This window comes from Panulirus ornatus, chromosome 64 (assembly GCF_036320965.1).
Source record: "Panulirus ornatus isolate Po-2019 chromosome 64, ASM3632096v1, whole genome shotgun sequence".
NCBI classification, from domain to species: Eukaryota; Metazoa; Arthropoda; class Malacostraca; order Decapoda; family Palinuridae; genus Panulirus; species Panulirus ornatus.
In genome coordinates this window covers 1,178,610-1,205,766 of record NC_092287.1, presented here as the reverse complement: position 1 = coordinate 1,205,766, position 27,157 = coordinate 1,178,610, and the positions used below count along the sequence as shown (strand labels likewise).

At 40.7% G+C, this 27,157-nt stretch overlaps 2 protein-coding genes across 4 annotated transcripts in view; one reads left to right on the top strand and one right to left on the bottom strand.

Annotated features, from left to right (window-relative positions):
* The window catches only part of DNAlig3 (DNA ligase 3), a 71,335-nt gene extending 47,001 nt beyond the window's left edge, over positions 1–24,334 (bottom strand). The window contains exons 1-6 of one of the 3 annotated variants that reach the window (XR_011712142.1): positions 19,802–20,004; positions 16,731–17,081; positions 14,752–14,958; positions 8,779–8,916; positions 4,928–5,143; positions 2,813–2,919 (exon numbers count right to left, since the gene is read on the bottom strand). Coding sequence is in view for 2 of the 3 variants with exons in the window: in XM_071657562.1 (XP_071513663.1) it covers positions 2,813–2,919; positions 4,928–5,143; positions 8,779–8,916; positions 14,752–14,958; positions 16,731–17,070 (1,008 nt within the window). In the remaining variant the exon portion in view is untranslated. Of the gene's footprint in view, positions 1–2,812; positions 2,920–4,927; positions 5,144–8,778; positions 8,917–14,751; positions 14,959–16,730; positions 17,082–19,801; positions 20,005–23,959 lie in introns of those variants that run through there. The other 2 variants (XM_071657562.1, XM_071657561.1) reach the window with 2 other exon arrangements.
* On the top strand, positions 21,914–26,789 carry LOC139746370 (uncharacterized). The gene is made up of 2 exons (XM_071657570.1): positions 21,914–22,945; positions 24,975–26,789. The coding sequence occupies exons 1-2, from the start codon at positions 22,003–22,005 to the stop codon at positions 25,184–25,186; spliced, it is 1,155 nt and encodes a 384-aa protein (XP_071513671.1). The 5' UTR covers positions 21,914–22,002; the 3' UTR covers positions 25,187–26,789.
* Positions 26,790–27,157: the final 368 nt, after the last annotated feature.

The following is a 27,157-nucleotide window of genomic DNA, read 5'->3' as shown; positions in this document are numbered from 1 at the left end:
GGATGGATGTGCTGGAAATGAGATGTTTGAGGACAATGTGTGGTGTGAGGTGGTTTGATCGAGTAAGTAACGTAAGGGTAAGAGAGATGTGTGGAAATAAAAAGAGCGTGGTTGAGAGAGCAGAAGAGGGTGTTTTGAAATGGTTTGGTCACATGGAGAGAATGAGTGAGGAAAAATTGACCAAGAGGATATATGTGTCGGAGGTGGAGGGAACGAGGAGAAGAGGGAGACCAAATTGGAGGTGGAAAGATGGAGTGAAAAAGATTTTGTGTGATCGGGGCCTGAACATGCAGGAGGGTGAAAGGAGGGCAAGGAATAGAGTGAATTGGAGCGATGTGGTATACCGGGGTTGACGTGCTGTCAGTGGATTGAATCAAGGCATGTGAAGCGTCTGGGGTAAACCATGGAAAGCTGTGTAGGTATGTATATTTGCGTGTGTGGACGTATGTATATACATGTGTATGGGGGTGGGTTGGGCCATTTCTTTCGTCTGTTTCCTTGCGCTACCTCGCAAACGCGGGAGACAGCGGCAAAAAAAAAAAAAAAAAGTTTGTTGAGTATTCCTGGCAAATTATATGGGAGGGTATTGATTGAGAGGGTGAAGGCATGTACAGAGCATCAGATTGGGGAAGAGCAGTGTGGTTTCAGAAGTGGTAGAGGATGTGTGGATCAGGTGTTTGCTTTGAAGAATGTATGTGAGAAATACTTAGAAAAGCAAATGGATTTGTATGTAGCATTTATGGATCTGGAGAAGGCATATGATAGAGTTGATAGGGATGCTCTGTGGAAGGTATTAAGAATATATGGTGTGGGAGGCAAGTTGTTAGAAGCAGTGAAAAGTTTTTATCGAGGATGTAAGGCATGTGTACGTGTAGGAAGAGAGGAAAGTGATTGGTTCTCAGTGAATGTAGGTTTGCGGCAGGGGTGTGTGATGTCTCCATGGTTGTTTAATTTGTTTATGGATGGGGTTGTTAGGGAGGTGAATGCAAGAGTTTTGGAAAGAGGGGCAAGTATGAAGTCTGCTGGGGATGAGAGAGCTTGGGAAGTGAGTCAGTTGTTGTTCGCTGATGATACAGCGCTGGTGGCTGATTCATGTGAGAAACTGCAGAAGCTGGTGACTGAGTTTGGTAAAGTGTTTGAAAGAAGAAAGTTAAGAGTAAATGTGAATAAGAGCAAGGTTATTAGGTACAGTAGGGTTGAGGGTCAAGTCAATTGGGAGGTGAGTTTGAATGGAGAAAAACTGGAGGAAGTGAAGTGTTTTAGATATCTGGGAGTGGATCTGGCAGCGGATGGAACCATGGAAGCGGAAGTGGATCATAGGGTGGGGGAGGGGGCGAAAATTCTGGGGGCCTTGAAGAATGTGTGGAAGTCGAGAACATTATCTCGGAAAGCAAAAATGGGTATGTTTGAAGGAATAGTGGTTCCAACAATGTTGTATGGTTGCGAGGCGTGGACTATGGATAGAGTTGTGCGCAGGAGGATGGATGTGCTGGAAATGAGATGTTTGAGGACAATGTGTGGTGTGAGGTGGTTTGATCGAGTAAGTAACGTAAGGGTAAGAGAGATGTGTGGAAATAAAAAGAGCGTGGTTGAGAGAGCAGAAGAGGGTGTTTTGAAATGGTTTGGTCACATGGAGAGAATGAGTGAGGAAAGACTGACCAAGAGGATATATGTGTCGGAGGTGGAGGGAACGAGGAGAAGAGGGAGACCAAATTGGAGGTGGAAAGATGGAGTGAAAAAGATTTTGTGTGATCGGGGCCTGAACATGCAGGAGGGTGAAAGGAGGGCAAGGAATAGAGTGAATTGGAGCGATGTGGTATACCGGGGTTGACGTGCTGTCAGTGGATTGAATCAAGGCATGTGAAGCGTCTGGGGTAAACCATGGAAAGCTGTGTAGGTATGTATATTTGCGTGTGTGTGGACGTATGTATATACATGTGTATGGGGGTGGGTTGGGCCATTTCTTTCGTCTGTTTCCTTGCGCTACCTCGCAAACGCGGGAGACAGCGGCAAAAAAAAAAAAAAAAAAAAAAAAAGTTAAGACATTTTTGGCAAAAGGTATGACAGACCAGCACTGAAAATGGGGTTACAACACATACTTCATACAGAAAAATGCTTCTCAAAACACTAGAGCAGCAAAGAAATTAGTAATGAATGCTGAATCAGAATCATCCAACTATATAGTTATTATGCAGGTACTTTACAACAGTCCATGTGACCTACTACCTCCACTCCTTGATCAGATAAATATAATCTTCACAATTGGTATACTTAAACCAGCTTGAGAGTTTAAGATGCAAGAATGAAAAATCTGAAGAGAATAATTCTAAACATGCAACTTTCTAAATTGAAATAGCTTAGAAATTCATCTCAAAAGATATCAAGCTATGCTAAACATGGGGAAAAATATGCCATTGGCCTTGCAATATCAAAATGTCTCTGTCCAAAATTCCGCTAAAAATGATGAGCAACAAACTGCCAACAAGAGAACAAAACAAATTCTTAATGTCAAAGTTATATGCTAATCAAAAATTTATTCCTATGCCCTCTATGCATTATCAAAAGCCATTACATCCAAAACAAATGCAATACCCATAAAAGATTTAAATATGCCAGCCTCTGATAATACTCAAGTTAACAGACTGAAAAAGCTGTAAAATTGTACATTCCCCTATATGGTTAGTGATAAAAATCTACAGTAAATCTAGAATCAATGCCATCTTCACCAACCCACGAATACTCAACTGTATACATTACAATATCACTTCAAAGCTTAAGTAAACCATTATGTGTACCCTTGGCATACACTTACTTGGGAAAAAAGTTTGATGAGCTGCTTGGACTGGAGGTTGTAGACCCGCTTTACAACTCCTGGGAGGAGAAGCTTCACCCACAGTCTTAAGTCACCCTGAAACTCAGCTATATATATATATATTTATTTTTATTACACTTATTCACTGTTTCCCGTGTCAGCAAGATAGCGCCAGGAAACAGATGAAGAATGGCTCATCTACTCATATACACAGACACACACACAGACACACACACATACATTATTTATTTATTTATTATACTCTCGGAAAGCAAAAATGGGTATGTTTGAAGGAATAGTGGTTCCAACAATGTTGTATGGTTGCGAGGCGTGGGCTATGGATAGAGTTGTGCGCAGGAGGATGGATGTGCTGGAAATGAGATGTTTGAGGACAATGTGTGGTGTGAGGTGGTTTGATCGAGTGAGTAACGTAAGGGTAAGAGAGATGTGTGGAAATAAAAAGAGCGTGGTTGAGAGAGCAGAAGAGGGTGTTTTGAAGTGGTTTGGGCACATGGAGAGGATGAGTGAGGAAAGATTGACCAAGAGGATATATGTGTCGGAGGTGGAGGGAACGAGGAGAAGAGGGAGACCAAATTGGAGGTGGAAAGATGGAGTGAAAAAGATTTTGTGTGATCGGGGCCTGAACATGCAGGAGGGTGAAAGGAGGGCAAGGAATAGAGTGAATTGGAGCGATGTGGTATACCGGGGTTGACGTGCTGTCAGTGGATTGAATCAAGGCATGAGAAGCGTCTGGGGTAAACCATGGAAAGCTGTGTAGGTATGTATATTTGCGTGTGTGGACGTATGTATATACATGTGTATGGGGGGGGGGGGGGGGGTTGGGCCATTTCTTTCGTCTGTTTCCTTGCGCTACCTCGCAAACGCGGGAGACAGCGACAAAGTATAATGAAAAAAAATAATAAAAAATATAATTATACTTTGTTGCTATCTCCCGCGTTAGCAAGGTAGCGCAAGGAAACAGATGAATGAATGGCTCAACCCACCCACATACACGTGTAAATACATACACGTCCACACATGCACATATACATACCTATACAAGCTCTCTCATCCACAACAGACTGCATACTTGCCCCTCTTTCCAAAACTCTTGCATTCACCTCCCTAACAACCCCATCCATAAAAAAATTAAACAACAATGGAGACATCATGCACCCCTTCCGCAAACCAACATTCACTGAGAACCAATCACTTTCCTCTCTTCCTACACATACACATGCATTACATCCTCGATAAAAACTTTTCAGTGCTTCTAACAACTTACCTCCCACACCATATATTCTTAATACCTTCCACAGAGCATCTCTATAAACTCTATCACATGCCTTCTCCACATCCATAAATGCTACATACAAATCCATTTGCTTTTCTAAGTATTTCTCACATACATTCTTCAAAGCAAACACCTGATCCACACATCCTCTACAACTTCTGAAACCACACTGCTCTTCCCCAATCTGATGCTCTGTACATACCTTCACCCTCTCAATCAATACCCTCCCATGTAATTTCCCAGGAATACTCAACAAACTTATACCTCTGTAATTTGAACGCTCACCTTTATCCCCTTTGCCTTTATACAATGGCACGATGCATGCATTCCACCAATCCTCAGTCTCTAGCTGTCATGAAATGCACCGAAACTACAGCTCCCTTTCTACATCCAGGCCCCACAAAACTTTCCCTGGTTTACCCCAGAGGCTTCACATGCCCTGGTTCATATATTTTCAAAGTTTCCATCATAATCAGCCCACAGTTATAGCAGTAAGCTACTAGTGACATCTATGGGTATCTAGAGGTAGCAAATGTTAGTTAAGATTTCATGTGAAAGTGGAAGCCAATAAGATATGCAACGTAGGCTGCTATGTAATGCATCTTATGATGCCAAGAGCAATCATAGGATTAGATGCCTAAGATGCACAGTGTTTAAATGGCTATGGTTGTTTAACTGGCTCATAACACTTATTTTCATAATTCAACTTTTGCTGATGTCACATTCAAAAAGACACGTAGTTTTCCCAGTTCAGCAGCCAAAGGATTAAAAATGCTGCTAATTCTAACTGTAATTGTCACAGAGACATGTAAAAGACTTACTTTTATTAGTGCCATACTTGAAGAAATTGGAAAGTATTTCAGTTTTGCCCAAATAACTTGACTCTTCTGCAATATTTGCACAAATCCGACGAAATTCCCTAAAGGCATTGTCTTTGTGAGTTCTATCCATGCCAGGGTCCATCCTTGGAGGAGGTGGAGTTTTGGAAGGGCTAGGCTTTATTCCTGAAGGCGGTGAAACTTTTGAGGGGCTAGGATCTGTAACAAGTTTTTACTTATATCAATAGTGTTGTTATGAATCATAATGAGAAGCATAATATTGATAACTATAAAACTCCCCAAGTTGCATCAGTATAAATATCATTTAGAGTGATGAAAAATATTCTACAAAAGGAATCATACTGACATGAAACTAATCATTCTATTCTATTTACATGGGATGGAACAAGCATAAAAAGAGCATGGACCTTTTTCAGGAATCACTTTTGCAGAAATGGAATCCCTAACCCTAATCCTTCAGGCTGACAAAGCACACAGATGCCCAATTCCTTTCAGTAAACTTGACATCCAGCTGCAACAAGACATGAAAAGGAATTGGTGCCATAATGGAACTTGGAGGCAATGGTTTTCACTCCCAGTCCCCACCCCTTCCTTTTTAAGGTGTAGCTTAGAGTTGATGGTTTTCACTCCCAGTCTTCCCCCTTTTTTTTAAGTGGTTTGTAGAGGGTTAAATATCTTCTTTGAATCCCTCATCATTCAGGAATGATAACTGCTCAAGACTATGGTCTGTTATTACATATATTTCAGGATTAAAGTGAATAAAGATGTTGCAGCTAGTATTCCCAGTATTCAATGTTTAAATTCAGTATACCATGTTCCATATCCTACAGGATGATAGATGCAGTCACCTCTATGAGTGCCTGTCTGTACAAAGTTCTAACACTCCCCATGCTTATATCAACCCAACCGCTCTCCCTCAATCCATCTTTACAATTTCCTACTGGTGTCCTTATTTCACCCCTTCCTTTCTTTAATCATACATAATCTTGTCTTCCGGCATCCATTTCCCCAGCATAGCAAAATTTCCCAAATCAACACATTCCATTCATCACTTTAACAAAAATCAGTCTATCATCTCTAATTATATTCCCATTCATATGAAGGAGAACAACAGCACACAGCTTCCTTATTCACCTACACTCATCCTTAACTCTCAACATGGCAGTCTTAATATCCGCTTCGTCCACAATATTCTCATACGTATAGTAAACAGAATGTCTCTAAGTTTATGATGATTAACTAAAACATAACTTTCAAATTAAAGTGATATACAACTTAACCTGGTGAAACATCATCTATATGAGCTATGTGCCCTTTAACTTATGCTGCTCCACTGCTCCGCATATGAGGTATTCCAAGAGTAATGTTGGGCATATGTATTATTTTTGGAAATATCTTTGTCACAAGCAAATATGGTACTAATGATTTTCATCATCTATATCTATCATCTTGTAAATGTGTCACAAAATATTACATCGTGTGAGGGAACAGATCTCAAGCAAGCTTCCTTGATATCTCTAAATAAACTGACCTTGGTAAGGAAAGGTTTTGGCTATAAAGTCTGATACTAATGTATAGGATGCCACTCTAATCAATGAGAGTTGTACATTTTGCTACTTGGCTGTGGCAGGCAAATGAAGAATTATCAACATACATGCCCATGCTCCAATGAACATAAAAAAAATACCAGAGTGTATATTTCCCATCCAAAGTAAATATGTTCATCAAAGGCCAGTGTACAAAGTGAACAACAGGAAATATAAATGCTACTTAATTCTTCACTTTGCACACACATCAACAAAGAAATGCAATCAGCTGAGATATATTTCTTAAAAAGTGAGATTATCCAAAATATAAGCCACAAAGAATAATAAGGTAATAAATGGGTTATTGCAAAAGGGTTGATTAAATGAAACATGAATAGGCAAGGGTGTGAGAAGTCACCATAGTTATTCAATTTGTGAACGAATAGGGTGATGTGAGAGGTAGATGTGATTCTTGGAGAGAAGGGTGAGTATGCAGTCCGTAGGAGATGAGAGGGCCTAGGAGGAGATTCAGCTGCTATGTATTTCAGATACCTGGCAGCAAATGGAACCATAGAAGCAGAAGGGAGTCATAGGGTGGGTGAGGAGGCGAAGGTACTGGGAGTGTTGAAGAATGTGTGAAAAGAGAATCTTATCTGGGAGGCAAAAATGGGTATGTTTGAAGGTATAGTCCCCACAATATCATTTGGATGTGAGGAATGGGGTATAGATAATGCTGTGTGGTAGAGGGTGGGTATGTTGGAAATAGAGTGTTTGAGAAAAAAATGGCATGAGGTGGTTCAATCAAATAAGTAAAGAAAGGGTGAGAGAGAGGTGTGGTAATAAAAAAGTGAGGTTGAGATGGCTGAAAAGGATGTGCTGAAATGGTCTAGGCATAAGGAAAGAATGAGTATGGAAAGGCTGACAAAGAGAAATATGTGTCAAAAGTGCAAGGAACTAGAAGAATAAGAAAACCAAATTGGAGATGGAAGGATTGAGTGAAAAAAAGATTTTGAGCAATGGGGCCTAAACATGCAGCAAGGTGAAAGGCGTGCACAGGATAGAGTGAATTGGAGCAATGTGGTGTACTAGGGTCAATGAGCTGTCAATGGTTTAAGCCAGTACATGTGAAGCATCCAGAGTAAACCATGGAATGGTCTGTGGAGCCTGGTTATGGATAAGGAGTTGTGGTTTCAGTGCACTACACATGACAGATAGAGCATGAATGTGAGCGAATGCTAAATTTCTTCACCTCTTCCAGGCGCTACTTTGCAAATGCTGGAAAGGGCAATCAAGTAAGAAAAGAAATGCATATCTAAATCATGAGCATAAGGAAAATGTTTAAAGAGTGACTGAAAGAAAGCAAATGAAATGAGATAAAAAGTCAAGGAAAAACTGAAGGCAAAGCAAGGAAATATCAAGAAAAATTTGTAGGGAATGAAAGTGAAAGGGAAGAGAGGGAAAGACAATTAATTAGGAAGGATGTACAGAGAAAGAAAGTATGAGAGAAGTTACATAGAAAGCACTGACTGTGTGTGGAGGAGATTGCAGTATGCACTCTACTGCCCTGTGGGGAAAGGCACATCAAATACGGATTATCTTTAGGCTAGCAGAGATAGCATGGGCAACTGAATGCCTTAATCGAGGCTATCTCATTTATGCTACAAGCAATTCATCCACACCACTTCAAACTATGCCCTCACCTGAATGGTCCTTCATCCTTTTAAAAGCAAATATAAAAAAGCTGGAAACCACGCAAAACAGTGCACTATAACAATCACTGGTTGGCTAACATATCACAAACACTCAACGCCTACATCACACAATACAATCCAACTCAATTCTGTGCATTAGCACAAGACCCCTCCCATCTGAACTACTCCACAAATAATCACCAAACTCAAACAGAAACAAAAAAACTTACCCCTGCCTCACACTCCTGTAACCAACCCCAAATATATATAACACTGACAAAACACATACACTTGAAACAACCCAACAGCACTAAATAACCATCTCCAAACTCAGTCTAAAATTTCAACCCACCAGACATAAACTTATTAGAAGCCACACTTTTCAGACAAATACACATCACAAATACATTTTCCTGTCTAAGCTCTGGACACCCAACCATGCAACACTACAAACACCTTTTCAACATATCCTAAGACCCTTCAAGCCCATAATGCAACTACCACAATGAATACACTCAGCACTTTTTCCTAAAATATCAAGTACTTCTGCATATAGATGCACACACATATTATCAAATTTTACGACCTGTGGTCCTGACTGGCTTTCAGTACCTACCTGGCATTGCTGAAAGGTTTTGCTTGACTTTCTTCTGACTTTCTGCAACTGCATTTTTTGATGTCTGTTGACCTGCTTTTTTGGAGGGAGTTTGCTTCTTGGGCGTGTTTTTTTTCTGAGATACAGTTTCCTGAAGGTCTGTAGTAATGAGAAATTTGTTATTCATCATTTGTTGGTGTTTTGTACCATGTAAAATAGCCAGGCAGCAGATTAGAAAGAGATCACAAAACTCTTGAGAAATGATACAACACCAAATGAGATGAGAAAGAGATCACCAAAGTTGAGTAACAATCAACCACCTAATGTGAGATGATCAATTATCAGATAATATTCTACTACATAACCAGTGAGAAGTAACCACCCAAAAGATATGACGAAACGAGTCATCAAACAGGAAGTGATTACCCATCAGATAAGGAAAGATCATCCATTTGGTAAGAAGTAACCACCTGACAAATTACGAATGTTAATCTTATGCAAAATGAAGATCATATTGACTTGGTGACAAGTCACCTGATCCTAAAAGTTATCAACCAAATGATGGGGGATAGGGGAGAAAGAATACTTCCCACGTATTCCCTGCGTGTCGTAGAAGGCGACTAAAAGGGGAGGGAGCGGGTGGCTGGAAATCCTCCCTTTTTTTTTTTTTTCTAATTTTCCAAAAGAAGAAACAGAGAAGGGGGCCAGGTGAGGATACTCCCTCAAAGGCCCAGTCCTCTGTTCCTAACGCTACCTTGCTAATGCGGGAAATGGCGAATAGTATGAAAAAAAGAAAAGAAAAGATTTCTCTTAAATCATGGTAAATGATCATCTACCCAATGATATAAGCAACAAATTGAAAAGTATCAAACCACAAAATGAGATAAAAAGCAATTACCCCTAAAATGAAAAGTGACTGTCTGCCCGATAAAATAAGATCCTTCTTACCACAAAATAAGAGGAGAGCCAAAAAATGAGAAATTATTTCCCACCCGATGAAAGAAGACTACCCACAAGTTAAGAAATTATACATGTGAGACATGATCATGTAAGAATCATTGTCCTATGACCATTAATGAATACACATGAAAAAGGCAACTGATTATGTAAAAACCCATAACTAAAAATTTCTCCTCACAGAATAAACTGATACTATGCTTTAATAGACAGGAATACGAGAAAACAATAATTAAGTTTTTTCCGGGCATGAACTCATTCTATACACACTTAACCTAATCACATTTGAATTTTTTTCATGGCGATGCTGTTTCCTGTGGGGCGGGATGGCACCGGGAATGGATGAAGGTGAGCAAGTATGAATATGTACATGTGTGTATGTATGTATATGTATGTGTATATATATACATGTGTATGTGGGTGGGTTGGGCCATTCTTTCATCTGTTTCCTTGTGCCACCCTGCTAACACGGGAGACAGTGACTAAGTATAATGAAAAAAATTAAAAATGTATATGTATGTCCCAGGAGTTGTGGGAGTATGTGATAGAATGTAAGAAAGTAAATTCTCGATTAATATGGGTAAAACTGAAAGTTGATGGAGAGAGATGGGTGATTATTGGTGCATATGCACCTGGGCATGAGAAGAAAGATCATGAGAGGCAAGTGTTTTGGGAGCAGCTGAATGAGTGTGTTACTGGTTTTGATGCACAAGACCGGGTTATAGTGATGGGCGATTTGAATGTAAAGGTGAGTAATGTGGCAGCTGAGGGAATAATTGGTATACATGGGGTGTTCAGTGTTGTAAATGGAAATGGTGAAGAGCTTGTAGATTTATGTGCTGAAAAAGGACTGGTGATTGGAAATACCTGGTTTAAAAAGCGAGATATACATAAGTATACGTATGTAAGTAGGAGAGATGGCCAGAGAGCGTTATTGGATTACGTGTTAATTGACAGGCGCACGAAAGAGAGACTTTTGGATGTTAATGTGCTGAGAGGTGCAACTGGAGGGATGTCTGATCATTATCTTGTGGAGGAAGGAGACTTGTGTGAGGAAGTACCAGGAGAGACTGAGTACAGAATGGAAAAAGGTGAGAACAATGGAAGTAAGGGGAGTGGGGGAGGAATGGGATGTATTTAGGGAATCAATGATGGAGTGCGCAAAAGATGCTTGTGGCATGAGAAGAGTGGGAGGTGGGTTGATTAGAAAGGGTAGTTAGTGGTGGGATGAAGAAGTAAGATTATTAGTGAAAGAGAAGAGAGAGGCATTTGGACGATTTTTGCAGGGAAAAAATGCAATTGAGTGGGAGATGTATAAAAGAAAGAGACAGGAGGTCAAGAGAAAGGTGCATGAGGTGAAAAAGAGGGCAAATGAGAGTTGGGGTGAGAGAGTATCATTAAATTTTAGGGAGAATAAAAAGATGTTCTGGAAGGAGGTAAAGAGCGTGCGTAAGACAAGGGAGCAAATGGGAACTTCAGTGAAGGGCGCTAATGGGGAGGTGATAACAAGTAGTGGCGATGTGAGAAGGAGATGGAGTGAGTATTTTGAAGGTTGGTGAATGTGTTTGATGATAGAGTGGCAGATATAGGGTGTTTTGGTCGAGGTGGTGTGCAAAGTGAGAGGGTTAGGGAAAATGATTCGGTAAACAGAGAAGAGGTAGTAAAAGCTTTGCGGAAGATGAAAGCTGGCAAGGCAGCAGGTTTGGATGGTATTGCAGTGGAATCTATCAAAAAAGGAGGTGACTGTATTGTTGACTGGTTGGTAAGGTTATTTAATGTATGTATGACTCATGGTGAGGTGCCAGAGGATTGGCGGAATGCGTGCATAGTGCCATTGTACAAAGGCAAAGGGGATAAGAGTGAGTGCTCAAATTACAGAGGTATAAGTTTGTTGAGTATTCCTGGTAAATTATATGGGAGGGTATTGATTGAGAGGGTGAAGGCATGCACAGAGCATCAGATTGGGGAAGAGCAGTGTGGTTTCAGAAGTGGTAGAGGATGTGTGGATCAGGTGTTTGCTTTGAAGAATGTATGCGAGAAATACTTAGAAAAGCAAATGGATTTGTATGTAGCATTTATGGATCTGGAGAAGGCATATGATAGAGCTGATAGCGATGCTCTGTGGAAGGTATTAAGAATATATGGTGTGGGAGGCAAGTTTTTAGAAGCAGTGAAAAGCTTTTATCGAGGATGTAAGGCATGTGTACGTGTAGGAAGAGAGGAAAGTGATTGGTTCTCAGTGAATGTAGGTTTGCGGCAGGGGTGTGTGATGTCTCCATGGTTGTTTAATTTGTTTATGGATGGGGTTGTTAGGGAGGTGAATGCAAGAGTATTGGAAAGAGGGGCAAGTATGAAGTCTGTTGTGGATGAGAGAGCTTGGGAAGTGAGTCAGTTGTTTGCTGATGATACAGCGCTGGTGGCTGATTCATGTGAGAAACTGCAGAAGCTGGTGGCTGAGTTTGGTAAAGTGTGTGAAAGAAGAAAGTTAAGAGTAAATGTGAATAAGAGCAAGGTTATTAGGTACAGTAGGGTTGAGGGTCAAGTCAATTGGGAGGTAAGTTTGAATGGAGAAAAACTGGAGGAAGTAAAGTGTTTTAGATATCTGGGAGTGGATCTGGCAGCGGATGGAACCATGGAAGAGGAAATGAATCATAGGGTGGGGGAGGGGGCGAAAATCCTGGGAGCCTTGAAGAATGTGTGGAAGTCAAGAACATTATCTCGGAAAGCAAAAATGGGTATGTTTGAAGGAATAGTGGTTCCAGCAATGTTGTATGGTTGTGAGGTGTGGGCTATGGATAGAGTTGTGCGCAGGGGGGTGGATGTGCTGGAAATGAGATGTTTGAGGACAATGTGTGGTGTGAGGTGGTTTGATCGAGTAAGTAATGTAAGGGTAAGAGAGAAGTGTGGAAATAAAAAGAGTGTGGTTGAGAGAGCAGAAGAGGGTGTTTTGAAATGGTTTGGGCACATGGAGAGAATGAGTGAGGAAAGATTGACCAAGAGGATATATGTGTCGGAGGTGGAGGGAACGAGGAGAAGTGGGAGACCAAATTGGAGGTGGAAAGATGGAGTGAAAAAGATTTTGAGTGATCGGGGCCTGAACATGCAGGAGGGTGAAAGGTGGGCAAGGAATAGAGTGAACTGGATCGATGTGGTATACCAGGGTTGACGTGCTGTCATTGTGAATTGTGTGCATGGGTATATATGTATGTGTCTGTGTGTGTATATATATGTGTACACTGAGATGTATAGGTATGTATATTTGCGTGTGTGGACGTGTATGTATACACATGTGTATGGGGGTGGGTTGGGCCATTTCTTTCGTCTGTTTCCTTGCGCTACCTCGCAAACGCGGGAGACAGCGACAAAGCAAAATAAATAAATATAAAATATATAAGAACAGAGGACTGAGCCTTAGAGGGAATATCCACACTTGGTCCCCTTCTCTGATCCTTCTCTTGGAAAAATTAAAACGGGAGGGGAGGATTTCCAGCCCCCCCCCCTCTCCCCTTTTAGTCGCCTTCTACGAAACAGAGGGAATGCGTGGGAAGTATTCTTTCTCCCCTATCCCTAATAAACTTGTCCCTTAACCCTGCTGAACCTCATAACCTTGCTCTTATTCATATTTACTCTCAACTTTCTCCTTTCACACAGTTTTCCAAACTCAGTCACCAACTTCTGCAGTTTCTCATTTGAATCAGCCACCAGTGCTGTATCATCAGCGAACAACAACTGACTCAATTCCCAGGCCCTCTCACCCCCAACAGACTGCATACTCGCATATTGTGAAAAATGCAGTACTATCTGAACCTGATAATCAAGTCTATAAGCATATATTTTCTTCCTAATAAGTGCATCACAGAATAAACTCCATTATGAAGTATAAGCACAAATAAGAACATTTTGCTGCTTAGCCTAAGCAAAGATTGACTCTATCTATATATCTGTTATCATCATCCCAATACTAATTTAATGGGAAGGTTCATGTATACACAAACTCAAAACATCACTCACACACATTCTCAATCCATGTCTATGTACACTTAAGAAAGGTGTTGTACTTTACCATCTTAAACAGCAAGGTGACTCATCAAGTGAGACAAACATCTGCATTCATATAATTTCCATGTACAAAATGCTTTCACTGCCTCTAATCCCAAATTGTTCCTCAGGAAATCTTATCTGAAGTATTCCTAGTCATGAAAAATTCTCTCTATATCTATTCATCTCTTCCATGGTCTACTTCTCCTCCTTGTATCTTATACTGTGCTGTTATATACCTTCTTGACCAACTGACCAACCAGTCGCCTGCCATATGTTCTACATCCTAAAAGAATATAATCCATGCAGTTTTCTAAAAAAGCCCTCATACTATGTATCCTTCTAACACTTTCATTCTTCATTCTGTGTATCCCCTAAATTCCAACTATACTACACAAACTATCCATCTCCACTGCTCTTAACTCTCACTTACCCTAACCTATAAACACTCGGGTTTCATATTTATAGATAAAAATTGGGACAAACTCTTTCATGCACACTTCTTGCACATTCTTTACTTAATTTTTCCCATTCTCAAGAGCATTCACTGCACTCCAAGTTTTTCTCCCATGCATATAAGTCTACTACTAATTCAGCTTTCCCACAACCATCCTTACTAAACTTTACACTCTAATATTCATACTCATCCCTAACCCTAACCCTAAGCCCTAACCCCTAAAGCCTTGCAACAGAAGCAAGGATGCCCAATTCTAAAAGGAAGGCTTGCAGCTAAGCCACCCCAGATAATTGAAGTTGATAATCTAAATCATGAAAAATATAACTTTAGTCTGAAGATCCTCTTGTCTTCAACAGTAATTTGGAAATTATATTAGAATATCTTTAGAGCACAATGAATTTTTCCTCTACAAACAATACATCTCCTTTCTTTTAATTCTTCAATAAGCATTTCCCTATTAATCAATGTACAATAACAGGATTATTCATCAAAATCACAAACTCAGAAAGTAGTTACATAAAGCAGATGTACATTCTACAAACCATCAATCAAGAGACGAATCTTTTTTCTATCATCTTCTTCTACTATTTCCCAACCTTCAATGTCTTCTACAGGGTCTTCTATCTTCTTAGTGGTAGCTCGGGCACGTTTGAACATATCAAATATGCAATCTACATGATGCCACTGCTTCATGTCTCCACCAGACTCCGAAAAGGGATTGGGAACAATTTTACCTATTCGTAAAGCCCCTATAAAAAGAGATACATTAAAAGAAAACTGTTTTTGGATTGCAAAGTGATCATGATATTTGCTAAAATATGCATATTGAGATCAAAATGTTTGACAAAGACAAAACAATGAATACCTCAAACTTACCAGTAAATATTTTCAGTTGCATGGTATAATAATAATAATCCTGTACTCCGAATTTCAAATATTGTAAGTTAAATGAATGTCTGTAGTGTTTTTGTTCTCTATGAGCCCAATAAATATGTAAAAATGGCATATAAAGAACAAACTACGCAGTCAGCTTTACCTATGTGTCTGAATAACTGTTATATCAAAACCTACAAAAAATCTGGCACTGTCTGAGCACACTAAGGTCTATTCACATCTTCATGCCACATGTACCAAATCACTGTAATTCTCTGTATCTTACATGTTCAGGCCTCAATATCTCAAAGCCTCCTTCCCTCTATCCTTTCACTTTCTTTGCTTCTCCCTCATGCATATACTATCTAAGTCAACCTTTCTTCACTTATCACCTAAATATGTCCAAACCATTTCAAAACACCCTTCTCAGCTCTGTCAATCATATTTAGCTCTTTTTCATAGCAAATGAATGCCCTAATAAAGGCCATCTCATTAACATACACCCCTGCTGCAACCGACCTTCACTGGGAACCAATCATTCTCCTCTCTTCCTACTCATACAAATGCCTTACATCCTTGATAAAAAACTTTTCACTGCTTCTAGCAGCTTACCTCCCATGCCATATATTCTTAAGACCTTCCATAAAGTATCTCTATCAACCATAACATATGCCTTCTCCAGATACAAAAAATGCTACGAAAAAATCTATCTGTTTTTCTAAGTATTTCTCACATACATTCTTCAAAGTAAACACCTGATCCACATCCTCTACCACTTCTGAAACCACACTGCTCCTCCCCAGTCTGATGTCTGTACATGACATCACTCTCTCTATCAATACCCTTCCATACAATTTTTGAACACTCATCTTTGTCCCCTTTGCCTTTGTACAATGGCACTATACATGCATTCTGCCAATTCTCAGGCACTTCACCATGATCTATACATACACTGAATAACCTTACCAACCAATCAACAACACAGTCACCCCTCCTTTCTTCATGCATTCAACTGCAATACCATCCATTCCCACCACCTTGCCGAATTTCATCTTCCTCAAGGCTTTCACCACCTCTTCTCTCTTCACCAAACCACTCTCCCTCTCCCTAACACTTTGCACACCAACCCAACCATAACACCCTACATCTGCCATTCTATCATCAAACACATTCAGCAATCCTTCAAAATACTTACTCCATCACTTCCTGTTATCACTTCCCCTCCTAGTCCCTTCACTGATGTTCCCATTTGTTCTCGTCTTTTACACATTACTTACCTCCTTCCAAAACATCTTTTTATTTCTCCTAAGTTTAATGATACTCTCTCACTCCAACTCTCCTTTGCCCTCTTTTTCACCCTCTGCACCTCCGTCTTGACCTCATGCTGCTTTCTTTTGTATATCTCCCAATTATTTGCACTCCTTCCTTGTAAGGATCGTCCAAATGCCTCTCTTTTCTCTTTCACTAACAACTTTACTTCTTCATCCAACCATTCATTATTCTTTCTAATCTGCCCACCTCCCACCTTTCTAGAGGCCTGAACATGCAGGAGGGTGAAATTATGTATCAGATATAAACTCAGTATATGAAATATTATACTTCTACATAACAGATTAATCAAGATAAAAAGGAAACTTTATAAATTTACCTTTTTCGCATTTCTCCTTGCATTTCTTACATTTTGCAGCACCCCTTTTGTCATAATCTGCACAGAATGGGAAGGATGACATTTCTGAACAGCCAAGAAGATCTAAGTTGAACAGGTGACTATGTGCAAGTGGTCTCAAAATCTTTAACGAAGAGTAAAGAGACCTTGAATTTACATCAGATGAGCTTTGAAGCTTGTTTCTGATGAGAAATTTACCCCTGGTGAAGGTGGGCAGAGCAATACCATAGGCAGGTTCTACAGCCCTCCTGGTGCGTGTTAGTATAAACTTTGCCAAAGCTTTATCAAACTGGTAAGATGATGTCAGTGGTCCTCTTATCATATGTTCTGAATCTGTAAACAGAAGAAATATTAAAATCTATTGAAAAGTTCAAATAACTAATCTTCCAACAAGGGTGTTACTTAACTAAACTTACTCAAGTTACACCAAGAGTGAAAAGTCATCTTTTGCAAGGCTGTATCACTAGGAATACAGACTTGTCATAGAACTTCTCATTCCAAAGGAATCTACATTTCTCTGCTAATGAAGGTAGCACAGCCTTGGGCTGCAAGTACCTTTAGAAAGAGATCCTAGGTAACACCAGGGCTCTTTCTTAAAAAGTGGGCCTGGGGCATTCATAAATAAATAAGTAAATAAATCAACCAACTTATACATGGATACAATGAAACTATTCCAGGCAGAGAATCTCTGCCACTGAACATGTCAGCAAAACAGTATGCAGCAAATACATATAAATCAAATTCCCTGCAGGTGTTTGCAGACCTGACTCTTTAAGGATGGAAGGGTACATGAAGAAGAAATTTACATTTCTTTTTTGTTAATAAATGGAGATAAACTATTGTCAGGTGCAAATGAATCAATAAGCTGTATGAGAACAAAATATAATGTACAAGTTTTAAACTTCAAAAATTAGTTATATAGAATGTACCTGCAACAACTTTTAAATGACTCTTATGATGTACACCCTTCCTTATTCAAGAGTCTGTGCACTAACTTTCTCTGTTGACATGAGCTTCAGTATGGGCTTCCTGGATATCATAAGATTTTATCAAACAGTTGTGTCATGAGTTCTGTAGTGGAGACAGTTATTAAAAACCATTCTGAATTTCTAGATTTCTGATGAGGCATCCAAGGTGGTAAGAAACAACAAATGACTTCCGGTTAACATGCAAACATTATGTCTGATTCTTCTGTGAATTAACTTGAAAAATTCAGCATCCAACTTGTCCTTTTATTTGTTTCAGTAATATCAGCTCAGTGAGTTTGAGATATGATGGCATCATAAATGTCAGCCAAAAGTGAAATGCATGACTACAGTGCTACACTCTATTCCATGTATGCCTTTCCTTCCACTCCATGTTCACGCTCTGATCACTCAAAATCTTTTTCACTCCATCCTTCCACCGCCAATTTGGTCTCCCACTTCTTGTTTCCTCCACCTCTGACATATATATCCTCTTTGTCAACCTTTCCTCACTTGATATCTCCCTATGTCCAACCATTTCAAAATACCATCTTCTGCTTTCTCAACCACACTCCTTTTATTACCACACATCTCCCTCAACCTTTCATTACTTAATCACACCACCTAACACCACCACATATTGTCCTGAAACATTTCACTTCCAACATATCCACCCTCTTCCACACAATCCTATCTATACCCTATGCCTCTCAACAATATATCATAGTTGGAACTACTATTCTTTCATACATACCCACTTTTGCTCTCCAAGATAACATTCTCTCTTTCCACACATTCTTCATCACTCCCAGAACCTTCAACTCCTTCCCCACCCTATAGTCACTACCTACTCCTTTACAATTTCAACTTCCTACTTGCAGCTGAGTGTACTGATAAACACAGCATCAATTCAAAAGAGGACAAACACAATAGAGTTTGTGTCCATCCTTGAACATTCTCCCATTATCATCTAAAGGCATGGGTTGCCACATTTTTTTTGCTTTAGGTGGTGCATATTACTGTACTTCTGCCAGCACAAAGGCCAAGGGGTTGCATCTCAGTAGCTCCTATGCATGAGCCACTGTTGGACATACTAATAACATACTAATAATGTTTAAAATATGTTGTCTCCATTCAATGTAAATATGTTTGTTTCTAAGCCACAAGGACAACAATGATATCTCCAAATACTGCAAATAGTGCATTACGGTATCTATGATTGCTCTTAGCTGCAATGGGAAGCTAGTTTAGGTGTAAAAAGGATTTGCTTATTTTGAGACACATTTCACCTATCATTAAATAACCCCATATTTCTTTTAACCTCCATATCCCTCCCAACTCAACATATCATGGCAAGATAAAAGGTAGCTACTAATCACTATCCACAGGTCTAAAATTACTCTCCATCCAATACAATACCTTCATTTTCACCTTTGATATCTTTGTGACAAGACTCTCATCATGATCAACAAGAATTTACTGAAGATGAGTGGTACACCCTTAACTGCATCTTCACGGCACCTTCAAAAATCTCATTCTCACTACATTCTCAACACACATCTTCATTTCATCATCCCGAAATTTACCTCACCCAACATTCTCAGTTCCCTCACAGATGGGCAACGGCACAGAGAGGTGCTGCTTTCTAAAAGAAAATAACAAGAAAAACAGAAACTGAGAAAAATATGTCATCTCTCCTAAACAAGAAGGCAGAATAGTTTTAAAAGTATCCCAGAGGACAGTCCCCACACAGGAATGTTGTCCCACACGACATATGTGAAGAAAACAACCAAGTCAATTGTTCACCCGAACCTAACCAAACCTAATGTTGAGGGTGGGTTAGAACACTACCTAAGGTTGCTCTTTTAGAACATGGACTGACCTATGGGGCGGCGGCTCTGCTTCAGTACCCTACCTAAACTTTTAATTCATCCTCCAAACACTGTACTACAAATACAAAACAAAATAATTCATTATCTAAAGCTGGTGTTAATGTGTGGCTATAGTCGTAAATAACCCACATAAATACAAAATTCCTTCCGTGTATTAATTTTGCCATGGTAAAATTGTATATCAATGGATACTTACATTACTGTGCTTGGTCAAACAAAGCAATGAGCACTGTTCTGCTGGATGATTCAATAGTGTTTGTTACAATCTACTTCAGTACTTAAATATTTAACAGCAATATTGTTAACATGAAGCCTTGTGTGTTGTAACATGTTTCTTCGTTGTGCTGCAGTGTCTAACGTACGAAAAATACGAAAGCTACCAGCAACTTCACTTACAATTAATTCACTAACCAATCCTAATGGCCACATTACATTATCACTATTAAATATGTATATGTAGAAGAATTAATTCATGAACACATGGAACAATACAGGATAATAACTATACAATAACTACAGATACAGCGATAGGCAGCAAAACAATATGTCCCGTTACTTACTATGGCTTCATCGTTTACAAGATGGGAAATATCTTGCTGCTGTTAGACAATATCCGCTATATAGAATAGAATTTATAATATTCAATAAAATTCTCATCTATCAAGAGAGTTATTGTAAGAAAATTAGAGAATATGATTATAGCCAAACCATTTTGAAAGCCTGGTGACAGTCAAACGAACTCCCACTATGAAGGCAGCTTGCCACACAGTTCAATTACACTGATTTTGGACGTCTTGTTCTCAAGAGAATTGGGACCGTATCCATCTTGGTGTGCTTGCATTGTAATTCATCAATTTCAACTGGTTTTTGCACATGGAGGAATAACATAAAAATTTTGTGTTTACAGTACTACCAAAGTTTGAGATCAATCATTTACTATGTCAATTTAAACAATTATTTAACCAAGACATCATCCTTACGCCTATTCTTCCCGTAAATATGATATCCTACTCCTTAGTATAATCGATCATATTTTAAATAACTACAAAGAAAATTCCCCCACCTGCGATTGGATGATTACTGCCAGGGCCAACAGTAAAAACATAGTCTTGGAACACCTCCAGGTATTTAAAATGATAAACGCCTTCTGCATTTATTGCACTTCTCCAAGAGAAAAAAAATATTCACTGAACAAGTAAAAAAGGCAGTCTTTCTATTTGCATATAACATACAAACATTAATGGTTGTAGATTTACACAAACTGAAATGCTTGTCAGGATACTTATTCAAACAAGAACAGAAATGAATACTTATCCTTAAGCGTAAGAATAAATCTTAGATATCCTAACACAAATAAAACGCATCGAAGGTAACTTCATGGCAGGAGTTTAAAATAAACTGGGAAAAAATCAGCTATAAACAAGTAAGTTTCCTGTACTCTTTTCCTGGAGACCGTAATATTCTTTTCGATGCTAAAACAACTATGTATCAAACTTTTCCTGGAGACCGTAATATTCTTTTCGATGCTACGACAACCATGTATCAAACTTTTCTGCTATCTGCCCTGACGTATAAAAATGAGTTCTGGACCATTCTAGAGAAAATAAGAATACAAACGATTGACATGAAACCCTCCTGGTTTCTGCAATTTCAGTGTTGTATCACAATCAGTAGCAGGAAATGGATGACTCCTTTGGAAAGTTCTTTGACGAGATTGTACGCTGATGACTTTTCACTGGTGAGTTTCCAATATATGTACATGGAAATCTCTTTTATCGTAAAAGACGTTACATTAAGGAAAATACAGGTCATAGCTGTGATAATTTGAATCCGTTTCCATACGCCAATTCTGAAAGAGTCTGTAAAACGCTTAATCAAAAACCAAGGAAATGTACATCTTTCTTACCGACAAAAGTGACTAATTTGACAAATGAAAGACACATTAACATGTTCAGTATGACAGCAAGCATGGTCCATCATACTTATAGGTTTTACTCTTTGTATGTCCCTAAATTATATCAGGATGAATGGTTAAAGTAGACATCAGAGCCAATCACGGTATGATTTCAGGTCAGTCTAAGTCTGGCTTAGTGTCATCTTCATGGCAATTGTTAGCAATGGCTTAAGACGAGTTTCGGTCAGGTATAGATCACGTGACGTCTCTGCATCAGGTCTGGTTCCACGTATGATGAAACATGTAAACCTATGGTCGTAAGTAAGTGGTTGCAGCAGCGCCAACAATAGGCAACGTAACCAAAAGGATGTTCCTGGTTAGACCAGTTGTTCGGTGAACAGGTTCCTTCCTCACCAGACCGCGCTTGCTCTGTGCCCTCCTCCTAGCGGCCACCATCATTCCCTCTCCCACCAGCGTCGCGTCAGGAGTCCTACATTTTCGTCATGAAGGGCGTATTGCTGCCCTACTTCCTCCTGCTAGGGCTCTGTGACGCCTCCGCAATGGGGCCCATTGAAAGCCTGAAGGAAGGTCCTCAGGAGACAATGACACCAAAACATCCAGACTCGAGTTTATCGGAGCTGGGCGAGGCGATCGTCACAGCCATGCACGACATGCTGGTCAGGCAGGAGAGGTCCATCAACGATCGTCTTAAACAGTTAGAACTGTATGTCGACCGGACGTGTGGGAATTCTCAGGCGTTAGACACGGACTTCGTTGCGAACACTGTGAGGGACACCACGTCTGATACGCTGGACAGGTTTATGGAGAAGATGTCTTCCATGGCGGTGCGTTTCGCTAACGACCTACGCCGGGCGTTCCATGCCGAAGTCCACCAGTTGGTGAAGAGGCTGGAAGAGCAAAGAGACTCGCTAGCAACAAAGTCCGACCTCCAGGAGATGCAGGTTCGGTCATGTGCCGACGCCAGGAACACTCTGTATGAAGACAACGGTAAGGCATTCACTCCGGCGTCCGACGGCGTCGTTGACGAGCTGGGGGTCGCGAACCATCTACTGGCGAGCATATTGACCCTTATGGGTAATGTCTCGTCAGCAGATGTTTTTCACTACACCAGGAAGATCTCCAGGTCACTGGAATCACTAGAGCCTCTTTACCAGGACCTGGTGAAGGTAACTAAGACCTGCATCCCAAGAGAGGAGGAGCTACGGAACCTGAGCCATCTCGGGGCACTGCTGCAGCAGCTGACGGAGGAGGTGGACGAGAACGGCAACGCCCTCTCCGGCATGACACTCGCCCTCGAGGACGCCGAGCACATGCTAGTGGACAGGCTACAGACGCTCGAGGACCTGACCCAGCAACTCACCGACAGCATGGCAATATCGTCGCCAGACATGACCTCAGAGTCGGACAGCAGCACCACGACCCCAGGTACGTGCTGATGCAAGGTCAGAGGAGGCCAGGAAGCAGTATAGCTATACACACAGGTCAGAGGAGGTCAGGAAGCTGTATAGCTACACACAGGTCAGAGGAGGTCAGGAAGCATATAGCTACACACAGGTCAGAGGAGGTAAGGAAGCAGTATAGCTACACACAAGCCTACACCAACACACATACTGACGAACACTCAGTAAACGACTAGAAACCAATATGGCGAGCAACTATAATACATCCCCCCCCCCTCAGGCCTCGATAACCTAAGTTCATTTCAGAGGTCATTTTCACTCTACCTTTGTCTTCTCTACGCCCACACCTTCACTACACTTTTATCTCCACTACACGCTTACAGGTTAAGTCAAAAGCCATCTTCATCACACTCACAACACCACTGACCTTTGAACTAACACTACACCCTTTTCGCCACCACACCTTTGACTCGACAAGCCTTTCACATGATCATTTACCGGTCAGGTCAATGATAGGCTTCGTTATATCATCATCTTCACTACAACAGACACCCCTGACCTTCAGTAAAGATGAGTTTGACATGATCTGTAAAGGTCCAGTCAGGTGCATCTTCACTAGATAACCAGGATTAAAATGCTGACTGTTCGAAAGACAATAAGAATAAAGAAGCAAAACAAAATATGTTTCCCTCTTGGGAAAACACCTGCTTAGTTTCCTGGTATGTTCCTACATAGTTTCCTGGTATGCCTCAGCTTGGTTCCTAGTATGTTCTAGCTTATTTCTTGGTATGTCCCTGCTAAGTGTCCTGGTATGTCCCTGCTCAATGTTTTGGCATGTCTCTGCATATTGTCCTACTGTCCCCTGTTTCTGGAGTCCCCACAACTGCCCTGTATCATCGTGTTCATGACCCCTGGGTATCTAGAGGTGGTTATCAAATCTCCAGATATCAGTCAGTGTGACCAAAATTAAGACCTTAATCCTCTCTTCATATTTATTAATTTCACTGACCTTGAAGAGCGCACTTGTATTCCAACTGACCTTCTTCAGCAGTTCCACGCGTTTTATCACGCTTGGAGATCAAGCTGATGACCCTACTTCAGCTTGAGTCGAATATGATGCCTCGTCTTATCGCTCAAGATTCTATCTTCTCTTTCGTTGTCTGTATCTGCTACTCTCAATACTATACCCTTGCCGATACATAAGAATGCTCGCGACCTCATGAGCAAAAATTACACTCTTTATAAAACATCATTTGCATGAGCAACACATTGTTTCCATCGACGTTGCTGAGGTTCGACAAATGTTCCACCAGAGGTTGTGTTTAACTGCATTCTACCTCTGAACAACACAGTTTGGCAGCATACCTCACCGTCACTTAACGCTTGTGGGCGGTAATGCACAGCTTCGAGAATGATAAATCATCACCGTGACAATTCAGTTATCAGCCTCGATAACTCCTAAACATGATAATTCTATCTCGTTGCTATGCAACAATCCCCGAGTGCGATTTCTCTAACCTTGAGAATAAAGCCTAGCTTCACGTTCCCTATGTCCCGGAACGTAGACTAGGTACCAGCTCCTGAGTTCCTAGGATGACTAGAGATCAGAGTACGATAACTTTCTCGTATTACGATGCACATTGAAAAAGGTGTTCAAGATTTTTCAGCTGGTTGTTTATAACTTGACGTTGACGATTTGAATGACTGACCTTGGCAGTCGATTATGTTTACAGCATAGATAATCCTTCAACCAGAAAGTAGCGAAACGCTTGTGCGATGAAAACTATTTGAGTACGATATCAACGCCAAGATAAGATAATTCACTCCCTAAACGATTCATTATAACATTTGGAGGTTGCAGTAGCTGTGTGAGTACAATGAGAACCTCAGCGCCGAGAATACAATGCTTTCCCCCCTCTTAGTATAGCGTTGCAATATCACAAAATGAATTGGTAAACCCAACTGAACGGGTATATGATGACAACCATTTGCATACGATACTTCATTTTTTTTTTCTTGTTCTCTGACAGTTAAACCTGTGTTCCTCCCTACAGGTGCTGTGAGCGCTTGTCTGAACAGTCAGTTCATCGGGGTCCAGGCGTACGGCGACCTGTGCAGCACGGCTGTACGGTACAAGAAATGTTCCCTACAGATCGTGGCGTACCACTGCTGCCAGACCTGTACCGAAGCCCGCCAGATCCCTGAGATGGGACCCCACCGCTTCCTGCATTACCCACGCCGGGTCAGTCTGTTCCTAGGACGGTAGACAACGTTCACATAAACGTGCTGATCTCTTTCTAGGACGGTAGACTACGTATGGACGGCCAACCAATTCTTTTCCTATGAGCATAGACGACTAACAGACGGACAAGCTATTCTTTTCCCTAGACCGTAAACGACGACGCACAGACTGACGTGTTATACTCTGCCTAGGACGGTAGACGAGGTACAGGCGAATATACCTGGCTTTTCCTGGGGACCAGAAAGCAGAGTAAGTACGACCCATACTCTTAGTCCATACGAAGTACGACTGTAACACAGCAGAACAACACTTGAGCACTACGGCAACCATACTTGACGCGTCGGTACCGTTTTTGAGGACGACAGAATAACCCTTAAACATGACAATACGACCCTCTAAGAACGTTGCCACGACCCTTTGAACGTGACGGTACGACCTTAGGGTATGATGAGCTGATCTTAAACCTGACCCTTATGGGTTGGGGTCAAAGATGACTTTACATCGTGTTCAAGGTCGTATCGTCCTCGTAGCACCGTACACAACAGACAGCCACGGACGTGACCGGTCTCCTCAGACAATACCAGACTTCAAAAGGGAAGTAATTAACCATATTACGGACAGATTCTATTAACCATAAGGAGGGGGTTATTTCTCCCCACTTCCCCCCACGTCAATGGCTAGCGGTGTCACTAACCAGCTCTCAGGGGCCATATATCACGCCACTAACCAGCCCTCAGGGGCCGTTTAACACGCCACTAGCCAGCCCTCAGGGGCCATTATCATGCCATATTAACTCAGGAACCACAAATGATTGGTTCCTGCATGAAGAAACGAACAAGTGGGCGATGGATAGTGTAGAGACTGATCACTCATAGTAGCATATACTGGTGATGATGGGTCGTATATATCCTGGTGATGATTAATGGTATATGCTAGTAAAGACTTGTGGTATACCATGATGATGGTCAATGGTATATCTTGAAGAATGGTATATCCTGGTGATGATCGATGGTATATCCTGGTGATCTGGATAAAGTACGATGTAGCAAATATTATACAAACATCTGTAAGTAATGTACGATGCAGCAAATACTGTACATCAATCTGTGTGTTATGTACAATGTAGCAAATATAGTATATCAACTCTTGAATGATGTACGATTTAGCAAACACTGTATAACAATCTGAGAGTAATGTAAGATGTAGCAAACGTTGCACAACAATCTATGAGTAATGTACGATGTCGAAAGCACTGCACAACAACCTGTGAATCATGTACGATGTAGCAAACACAGCACAACAATCTGTGAGTAATGTAGATGTAGCAAACACTGCATAACAATCTGCGAGTAATGTAAGATGTCGAAAACACTGCACAACAATCTGTGAATAATGTACGATGTAGCAAACACTGCACAACAATCTCTGAGTAATGTACGATGTAGCAAACATTGCATAACAATCTGTGAGTAATGTACGATGTAGCAAACATTGCATAACAATCTGTGAGTAATGTACGATGTAGCAAACACTGCACAACAGTCTGTGAGTAATGCACGATGTAGCAATCACTGCACAACAATTTGTGAGTAATGTACGATGTAGCAAATAAAAATGTCATAAAGAATGTGTAAATAATTTGGCTTGCAATATTTCCCCAAGGTTTTAATCAACTGGTCTGGAATAAAAAATCTATGGTATTCCCCTTAGGCACATTGGTACGACCTTTGAGCACGATGGTACCACCCTTGACCACAATGGTACGATCACTGAGCACGATGGAACGACCCTCAGCACGACTTTACGACTCAAACCAACGAAGAACAATATCGTATCATCATTCGCCGAACACTGACAGTCAAGTTGAGGTGTTCTGTTTTTTGGAAATATATGCAGGTTAACGTTAGTCGACTGATTTCTTGCAGCTGCCTCACGGAGCTACTGCATCTGCACAGCTGTTAACAACTGTACCACAGGACTAATCCCGCTGCAATC

Coding starts and splice junctions, on each gene's coding strand:
- LOC139746370 (XM_071657570.1), top strand. CDS start 22,003: ATGAAGGGCGTATTGCTGCCCTACTTCCTCCTGCTAGGGCTCTGTGAC. Junction 22,946..24,974: donor CAGCAGCACCACGACCCCAG/GTACGTGCTGAT, acceptor TCCTCCCTACAG/GTGCTGTGAGCGCTTGTCTG.